Source organism: Protobothrops mucrosquamatus, unplaced genomic scaffold, assembly GCF_001527695.2.
Source record: "Protobothrops mucrosquamatus isolate PMUCROS unplaced genomic scaffold, P.Mucros_1.0 scaffold449, whole genome shotgun sequence".
Lineage (NCBI taxonomy): Eukaryota > Metazoa > Chordata > Lepidosauria > Squamata > Viperidae > Protobothrops > Protobothrops mucrosquamatus.
The window spans coordinates 270,486-280,281 of NW_015386772.1; the positions used below are offsets into that span (position 1 = coordinate 270,486).

Genomic DNA, 9,796 nt, shown 5'->3' on the forward strand with positions numbered 1-9,796 from the left:
AACTTGGTAGCATATTCCTGTTTGCTTAGTCCAGAAGTCTAAAATGAATGCATTTTTATTATGAACAACACTTGCGAGAGGCAAAAATTAATAGCTCATATCTTCACATTCTGTAGAATTCAGCAGTTGTTATTCATAAATCTATCCCCATTTTAAAAGCCCATGCTATTTTTCATAATTCCAAATATGGTTTGACATCTTCATCCCACTAGCATGACAAAATTTAATAATAACTTAAACTAAAGTGCTTCTTATATTGCTAAGTTTTTTTAAAAAACACTCACTTATGTAAGAATAACAGGGTTTTTTTCTACGATTACGGACAGGTGTTCAGTTCTGAAGGTTCTTGGGTTTGTGTGAGTGAAGCGCTACAAATTCTTGGAGGCCTTGGCTACATAAAAGACTATCCATATGAGCGCTATCTCCGGGACTGTAGGATACTTATGATTTTTGAGGTAAATATGAATTCTTATAGTTACGCTTTCAGAGAAAATACATCATAACAACTATTCCATAGTCTTATAACAATAAGGCACGTTTAAACTTTGAACAACATTTAAATGTATCTTTGCAAGCTGTTGACAGAAATAACACTTAATACAAGTCTGACTTTAGTACAGATTTAAATTGCTCAAATATTTCTGTTTCTGTTTCAGGGAACAAATGAAGTTTTGAGGATGTATATTGCTTTGACAGGCATGCAATATGCAGGCAAAATCTTAACTGAAAAAATAAAGTATGTAATTCTTTTAAATAATCATATTAACTGAATTAATACTGGATGTAGATTGAAAATTGATCAGTAGGAACAGCACTAAAGGAAAATAATGCTTCCAACTTTTTTTTCTTGACGATATACAGCTTGCATTAATAGATTGTTTTAATAATGGTCCATTTGTATTATTCTGGAAGGAAAGTTTTAAAGTAAGTTTTACTAGGTCAGACGATGTTACCTAGTTTGGGTAATGAAATGTCTGCAACAGCCAAGTTCAGAGAGCACCAAGGACCCCCCTTTCAACCCTGTGCTACAAATATTCTCCCTTAAAGTTAAGCTTATTGTAACTTGATAAAAACTACAAAATATGTTTGTTATGTTGGTCATTTAACTAATGATGCTATGAATTGGTATCAATTCAGTAGGAAGGGTATGTAATCAAGGAAACTCGAAGTAGCTTATCTGATAATAAGGATTTTGCAGATGAGAACTCGCTGTTTCTGCTGATACCTCAGTAGCTATGATATGTCAGAATTTTTACCTATACAGGCAGTCGTTGACTTATGACAGTTGAACCCAAAATTTTCATTGTTAAATGAGTTTTGCCCCATTTTATAACCTTTTCTGCCACAGTTGTGAAGTGAATCTGGCTTCTCTGTTGACTTTGCTTGCCAAAAGGTTACAAAATGTGATCACATGACTCCATCATAAATACATATAGCTGCCAGGAGTCTAAATTTTGATCACACGACCATAGCATATGCAACGGTTGTAAGTGTGGGAAAACGGTCATAAATCACTTTTTTCAGAGCCGCTGTAACTTCAAACAAGCAAATGGTTGGCAGTCAAGGACTACCTGTATCATGTTTGAAAATATTGCAAGGATTAAGAAATGAAGGCCATGATCTTTCTAATCCAGACCAGGATATAAGATGAGGCCAACATAGCTGTGGCTTATATAGTAGTAGTAGTAGTAGTAGTGGTGGTGGTGGTGGTGGTGGTGGTGGTGGTGGTGGTGGTGGTGGTGTTGGAAGGGATCTTGGAGGTCTTCTAGTCCAACCCCCTGCTCAGGCAGGAAACCCTATACCATTTTGGACAAATGGCTGTCCAGTCTCTTCTTAAAATCTTCCAGTGTTGGAGCATTCACCGCTTCTGGAGGCAGGTTGTTCCACTGGTTAATTGTTCTAACTGTCAGGAAGTTTCTCCTTAGTTCTAGGTTGCTTCTCTCTTTGGTTAGCTTCCACCCGTTGCTCCTTGTCCTGCCTTCAGGCGCTTTGGGGAATAGCTTGACTCCCTCTTCTTTGTGGCAGCCCCTGAGATATTGGAACACTGCTATCATGTCCCCCCTCGTCCTTCTCTTCATTAGACTAGACATACCCAAATATTGTGAATTTGTTGTAGATTACCTCATTTATTGTACTGTTACTCCATTTCTGTTTGTTTTGTTCATAGAGTTTTACTTATATTGTTTTCTTGCTGATTATTGTAAGCCACCCAGAATAATGTACTGTGTGTAAGATGGGCAGCCAAATCAATTTGGTGGGTAGTTGGTAGGTTAAAAGTAAATCCAGGCATATACAAAGCACATTTCATAGACAACTGATACTTGACAGTGGCCATCAAAGCAGCCAAGACAGTTTGATTACTCTTAATTCATTGGGGCGCCTTAGGTTTGGCTGAAGTTTAAGATGCATTTTCACCTCATGCCACTGAATACCCGAATACCCCCCAAAAGCAGGAGTCTCATATATTTTTTTCCAGAGCAGAGTTCTTGTCACATCGTACTTAAGGCTGCTCCTGTGCTGACAAGTGTGGCTCCCTGCCCTCCATCTCCCCTCATGAACCAAAGCTGCAGTAATTTGGAGGAATGAAAAGTAGTGGGAAACAAATATTGAATAAACTGAGTACTTAGGTGAAGAAGAAAAAAAGGACAATTATGCACAGTATTACATGGGTACGCCATTTAATACAATTATTCTCCTGCAGAGAATTCAAGAAAAGAAACGTAAAAGTGATATGGAATCTACTTGTGGGCAGTCTGTTTGGCAGCAAGCCTCCAAGCATAGAAGTAATGGGGCATGGAGGAGAAGTTCATCCCAGTCTCAAAGTAAGTGTTCCGTGTAGAAAAATGATACACCTATTACAGTCCTCCAGGCTTTTTAGTGCAATACCAAATTCTTCCATTTATTAGCTAGGAAACAAAATACGGTTGATTTTACATAGTTTAGGCCAGTATTTTCCAACCTTGGCAATTTTAATAGGTATGGATCTCTATTTTCAAAATTCTCTGGCTGCAGAAAATGCTATTAGAATTGAAGTTCACACATCTTAAAAAAGTTGCTAAGATTGAAAAGCGCATTTTGATCATTTAGTCCTTTACTGGTAAAATTGCCCCCTTCTGCGCAGTCTAGTTGCTGTAGTTCCTTCTTAAAGGGGGAATAGCCCATTTGGCTATGAAGGGACTTTTTTTTTTTTTACAAATGATCCTTTGTAGCTTCTGGTGGTGGGTGGGTTTGTTTTTTGTTTTTTTTTAGGGGGATAAAAATAAAATAAACTAGGAAACATAATAGTAGTTGTGATTATTCTTGTGATTTTGAGCCTGGCTACATGGAGTCACGTTACCATTAAATGCAAGTACTTTGGGGTTAGTTCAACCAGGATCTTAATCTGGAAATAGCCAACTGTTGGATTTGCATGGTACATTTGATATTTCATTGATTCGGTTAAGTACATCCTGCAAATTGGCTGCCAATAGCTTTCCTGCGTCTTGGAAAACTTGCCTGGAGAACTTGGGACTGTCCACATAAAAAGCATGTAATCTTTTATACGGCCTCTTTGTCTAACTATTTTTACTGAATTGACTTGCTGATTTCCAGCTTCAATGTATTTTTTCCCACGATAATTTGTGTATGCTTAATTCTTGCTGCTGTCAATGAAAACTTTTTTCAAATGATTAATATTTTATCCTGCTATTTACATTTTAGAAAAGGAATGATATAAATAAGATAAAATTAATTTGGTGTTTACATTGGAGTTTTTGCGTAAGCTTAGAAACTCATTACTTCACTGAGAAATTGTTAAATTTATGCAATTATTTGTATTTACCAAATCCTGTATCAGTTAATATAAATACAAACCAAACTGCGGTTGGATTGCTTTACTAAACTACCTTATAATGCTTCAGTCATATGTCACATTCCTTGTTCTTGGTATCAGTATCATATTTATGCCTAATAGCGAAGCCATGGAATTTGATGTGTGAAAAGAGCTAAATGACCCTTTTATGGAATAAGGAGTATTTATTTGAAATGTGTATTTCAATTGGCTGCCCGTGTAAAGCTGATAAAAGTTACTGGCTAAGCAAGGTCATTTTTACTGATCTCCATGAGTTCTTCAGCCTGCATGCAATTAAGAAAGCAAATATATTTTCTGGGTTGGTAATAGAATGGAAAGAACTATGAAAAAAAAACGTTTGAAACTTAAAAGATAATCTCATTGCAAAAACTATGTCAAAGCATTAACTCTGCTTTGGTTTCTTTAACACATTTAAAAACATATGTTCTTCCTTCTGACCACCTACTCTCTCTTTTTAATAAAAAGTCTGCTTGTATTAAAATCAACAAACCAACAAAAGATCAATTATTTTCTTGACATATTGATTTTGAATAGCTATCTACATCGTGTGCATAATATGAGCCATTAAACTCAAGACCAAAAAAAATTACCCAGTCATGTACCTTATGACCATCTCTCAAGTTGAGATGAAAATAGTGTCTAATTTTTTTTTTCTTTGCAGGAAAGTGTTAAGAAACTTGAACAAAACATCTTTGAGTTTGGCAAGATAGTTGAAAGTTTACTAATAAGGTTTGGCAAGGTAAACATGGTTTGACCAGAATAATAAATCAGAGGTTTTTTTATTTGTCTTCTCACCTTTTTGTTGTTATATCCTAATCTAGGGAAATTAAATGTCTGAAGTTTCCTTCCACTAAAACACTACCTTACATAAATCTGATTGTTTTCCATAATCTGACAATTTTGAAATTAATATAGCCTACAAGATGCATATCAGTATAGCAATGCAATGATTACTATATTTGTTTAAAATCATTACAGTTCATTATGGCTAGTGATTATTACTCTTTTCTTTAATACTAGACTATTGTGGATGAGCAGATGGTACTTAAAAAAGTGGCAAACATTGTTATTAATTTATATGCAATGACTGCAGTCATATCCAGGGCTAGCCGATCTATCTGCATTGGTTTGAATAATCATGATCATGAGGTGAGTTTGTTTTATGTCTTAAAGATATGATGAAATTAAATGACAATATAATAAAGCAGACAGAAGGGGGAAATTCAGATTATTTTTACTTTAACTGAAAACAAGGTTTATGTTGATTTCCAGTTGTAGTATTATTTTAAAAATAATAAAAAATAATTTTCTTACGGTTATCAGCTAAATGGAGCCCCATGTACAAAGTTTGCATATAGATATTGGAGATGAACATGCCTAGCATGTTATTTTTGGTTATCCTGCGTCCACTAGCAGATGAGCTACAGTAGGCTTTTTAACAATGAATTAGCAAATTTATTCTTCTTCCGCTAGAAGTATGTCTTAAAGCAGAGGTCCCCAACCTTTTGGGCACCAGGGATCAGTTACATGGAGAGAGGTTTTTCTGCGGACCGGAGGGGGTGTGGTTTTGTGTGCTGCCTGCATCCTGTGGATGGGGCTTTCCTTGTTTATGTGGCCTGGTTGCTGACATGCCACGGGCCGGTACTAGTCCACGGACTGGGGGTTGGGGACCCCTTGTCTTAAAGGACAAAGCCAATGTTTCAAGCTGATTGTCAGATTACAAAACCAAACATTAAACAAACTGTAAAAATTAAAGGATTTTTTTCAGAAGGTTTGAATTTATTATTAGATTCTGATTATTGTACCGGCAACTAATAAAAAAACTCTTCTATTCATCTTTCAAATTTCAGTCATGGGGTTATTCAGCTGTGAGGCAACAGGCACTATGGAGGGGGAGGAGGGAGAGAGAAAGAGAAAGCAAGTCAGTTTCTATTTGCTAAACAGATATATAGTGTACCTAGAGTTCGATAAGCCAATTTTGCGACCAAACCACATATATCAGGATAACTGCATTAAAATTCTTGAAGTACACTTAGGAACAGAATCACTTCAAACCACTAATAACTTAACTGATTTCTAGGTGCTGCTTGCAAATATTTTCTGCACTGAAGCTTGTTTTGAGAATAATTATACAATAGTATCATTACAAAAAGGTAAGTGTTGCAATTAACTTCAGTATTGCTGCTTCAGCTGTAACAAAGTATCTTTAAAAATCCTTCAAGTAAAAGTTTATTCCTGGTGATTTCATGGATATGGATGTGACATTTTGTTGCCATTGCTGGGAAGATGGCTTGTCATTGTTTTTCCAGTTTTTTTTGGGGGGGGGTGGACTTTTGGATCTGGCTTATTGATCTGATACCCTCTCAAAATCTTCTATCCAATTATTAACCAGATTTGACCTTGGTCCACTTCTGAGCCTAGATTAGCCAGGTACTGACAAGATCTGACAAGATTATGTGATTTTAGGTTTTGAGACCATCAGGATTTGGGAACTTGCTGTCTTTGGTTCTGGGTGGATGGCACTGCCCCACATAGACCCTGGGCACAATCCGGGGATCCTTCTGGACTCACAACCCCTGCTCAATAAGAAGCTAGCAGTCCTGGCTAGGAGACCCCTTGCGTAACTTCAGGTTATGTACCAGTTGAACCCGTTCCTTTAGAACGTGGGTCAAAGCAGGCTTTTCATTTTTCCCAACAATACGTTCTTTCCCTTAATTAAGAATATGCACTTGTTGCTAGCTGCTTAGCAGCTTGTATATACTGTCTTGTTTCTCATTTAGGTGTTGTATTTAAAGGAACAATTCCTTCTGTTTCCATTATCTCTAGATTCTCCTGAAAACCTGGATGACAGCATTAAAAAAGTGGCAAATCAGGTTCTGGAAAAAAGAAGTTATATTTGTTCACACCCGCTAAACAGAACTTTCTGAAAGCTGAAAAATATTACTGGAGCCAGAGAACACAGTAACTGAATGTATTCAGATTGGATCCTCAGGTATATTCTTAGATCTGAGGCAAATTACTTGACTAATAACATATACGGTTTCATATTCTACAGTGCAATTTTATAAAATACAATAAAGTAATAACATACATACGCCTGCTTCCAGTTGATGATTTACTATCATCTATCTATCTATCCATTCCTTCCTCCCTCCTTCTCCAGCACTGAGATGGAGACTCCACCATTGGGTAGTAGACTGTATTCCTGCCCAATCAGATCAAGTCAGCCAAAGTTGCCACGCCCGTCCTGGATCGTGATCTCCAGTCTTTGACTTGATCTTGCCCAGGACAGACGTTGCAAGTTTGGCTCTAGGCAGGTACAGTCATTGGTGGATCTCCATTCCCCTCCCAATTTAAAATCTTAAAATTTTCACCTGTGCTTGCACCTAATTCGGTTTTTTTCTCTATTTCCCCTCAACAATCCCTGTGGGTGTTCACAAGGAGACTAACGGCTGTTAGTCTCTCAGCTCATTTCTCAAATTGGGTTGGGCCTGCAGGGAATCGAACGGGACTGCTTCTTCCCAGGAAGGAGGCCAACGGCTGTTGGTCTCAGATCACCTCAAGCCCACTGGAGCTTGCGGCTGCGGCTCCGTGGGTTGATTAAACGGGAAGGGGCGAGCCCGGGAGGCGATTCGGCCTCTCTCCGTTAGGAAGACATCGGCTGGTGTCTTTCTCTGAGTCTAACCTTCTCGGAGTCCGCGGCTGCGGCTCCATTAATTCGGGCGCGTTTCGCGCCGAGCAAAAGGGGGGGGGAGATCCCTGGATTAGCTTCGGCGCCGTTCTTTCCTTCACGGGGCTGCGGCTGCAGTCCCTTTGGAGAGATCGTCGGGTGTATTTCAAATTTGTTATTTCGATCGCGGAGGTGTGTGCGCGCGCGCGCTTGGCCTCCTTTTTTCGATCGGCGACTTCAACGGCCCTAGGGGACTGAATAAAGTTATTTTCCCCCGATTCCTCCGTTCGTTGCTGATCGGCGTGAGAGGCTTCTCAGTGTGGGGGGGGGAGTGAAAACGGTTCCCCGGCCCCGGCCTGCGTCTGCGACGCCATTTTGAGCCTCGTGGGCCTTGCATAGGCCGCGGCAGCCATTTTGAGACCTCAATTCTTTCAAAATAATTTTGAAATTGCCTATTCAGTGTGAAGAAGTGATCTAAATTGAGAACTGACACAGTTTTCCCGATTGACACACGAGTTCTCCCCTTCTACAAGGGTGGTCATTCTGGGTGATCATATTCCTGTAGGGAGGTAGGCCGCCATCTTAGTGAGGCCGCCATTTTGTGTTACTCATTTCTGCATTTTGAGGCAGTTCCCTTCCTTAGTCTTTGGAAATTTGGTGTCTCCTGGTCCTCATTTGGCATTGATTAATTGGCACGGATTGATTGGCACTGTACTGGGATTCCAGACTCCCCATAAGCGTGTCTGTTCTTATCCACAGTATTTTCAGTACGAATTCCAGGCTCCCCTTATAGAGTGTCTGTCCTTATTCGTACTTAGTTTCTCCCTTGGATTCCAGGTGCCCCCAGCAGCGTACCTGTCCTTATCCAACCGGGTTTATACCTGGGTTCCAGGCGTCCCTGCAGTCCGTCTGTCCTTACCCAGTGTTTGGCATTTTCCTGACAACGGAAGCCCCCTATTATGTTTCAAGGTTGTAGGAAAATGGAGGAAACTTCTTTTTCCTCAATGAGTGCCCCGCCTTCCTCATCAGGTACTCCTGGTCCGGAGGGCACTGGTAAAGCGACCCATAAGAGCCGCTCTACCGCCAAAACATCTAAACAGGTTGATAAACATGCTACCAGGAGGCACCAAGCCTTGGAAAAGGAGTTCTCCAAAGCACAGAAGAGAGCTAGGCTGGAGACCCAGGGGTCTGCGGAGTTAAACTTAGAATTGCCTCTAGGAGTTCCAGTGGGGATTGCTTTTCCCCCCCAGCACAGGGCGGAGTGGTCCAGGTTTCCCCGGCTCCACAACCCTCTACGTCCAGGTCAGCGCAGGGGGGTCCTGAGGCCACCTTTACACCTACTGCGGCGGGGCTCCGCCCAGCAGAACCAATTCCCTTCCTTTCAGAAGAGCGTTTGATGCTATTGATTAAACAAACAGTCGACCATGCCCTTGACGCTAGGGCCAGGACGGCTAGGCCAGCATCTTCACTTCCAACCCCTCTTTCCCAACCTGAGGTGGAGGCTCATTATGCCCCATCTTCTCCTTCTGGGTCTGTGGTTTCTGAGGACTCATACCTCAACCAACCTCCCCCTGGTCAGGAAATCGTAATGTCTGAGGAGGAGGACGTTCCTCCAGAGACTCCTACATTTACAGGCTTATTTAACCCTGCCTTTTTTGTCACCATCCTGCATAAGGCCACGTCTATGGCTTATCTAGGTCAGGGATCCTCATCAACAGAGGCTCCCTCTCTTCCAGATCCGGAGGCGGCTCCAGTTTACGTTGAACCTGTAGCAACACAGCACCGTGTTCCCTGTCCTTCCCTGTTTCTGACCGCAATCAAGAAGCAGTGGTCCTCTCCGGCGTCACTTCCCTTACCAGGTAACACAGACAAAAAACTGTATAATGTTGCCAAGGAACTGGAGGAAGCATTAGACATTCCGGAGGTGGACGAACCACTAGGGCCCCTGGTATCGGCCACAGCCATATCGGGTGAGTTTTCAGAGGCGCTTAAGGCTGAGGATCGTAAGTGCGAGTCCACCTACAAGAGAACGCACCAGGCGGCTGCCTGGGCGATCAGGACCGCAACTTCGGCCTCTTTTTTCACCAGGGCCGCCCTCACCTGGCTCCGGGAGCTCCAAGCCCGGGTTCCAGCGGAGGATGTCCGCACACATTTGGATCTCAGCAAAATGGTGGCAGCCACTGAATATGCATCAGACGCATCTTTGCAGGCCGCTAGATTTTCTTCCAGGGCTATGGCGTCCAACATCACTGGAAGACGTATGCTCTGGCTGAAAA

The 9,796-nt window shown here is 41.1% G+C and overlaps 2 protein-coding genes across 2 annotated transcripts in view; one reads left to right on the top strand and one right to left on the bottom strand.

The window, feature by feature from the left end:
* ACAD9 (acyl-CoA dehydrogenase family member 9) overlaps nucleotides 1-6,932 on the top strand; it is a 25,680-nt gene extending 18,748 nt beyond the window's left edge. Inside the window, exons 12-18 of the mRNA XM_015816422.1 lie at nucleotides 327-455; nucleotides 657-736; nucleotides 2,702-2,822; nucleotides 4,512-4,589; nucleotides 4,871-4,999; nucleotides 5,931-6,003; nucleotides 6,677-6,932. Of these exons, the coding sequence (XP_015671908.1) occupies nucleotides 327-455; nucleotides 657-736; nucleotides 2,702-2,822; nucleotides 4,512-4,589; nucleotides 4,871-4,999; nucleotides 5,931-6,003; nucleotides 6,677-6,777 (711 nt within the window). The 3' untranslated portion in view covers nucleotides 6,778-6,932. The remainder of the gene's footprint in view (nucleotides 1-326; nucleotides 456-656; nucleotides 737-2,701; nucleotides 2,823-4,511; nucleotides 4,590-4,870; nucleotides 5,000-5,930; nucleotides 6,004-6,676) is intronic.
* KIAA1257 (KIAA1257 ortholog) overlaps nucleotides 5,557-9,796 on the bottom strand; it is a 53,414-nt gene continuing 49,174 nt past the window's right edge. Inside the window, exon 18 of the mRNA XM_029284229.1 lies at nucleotides 5,557-5,733. Coding sequence (XP_029140062.1) covers nucleotides 5,690-5,733 — 44 coding nt within the window. The 3' untranslated portion in view covers nucleotides 5,557-5,689. The remainder of the gene's footprint in view (nucleotides 5,734-9,796) is intronic.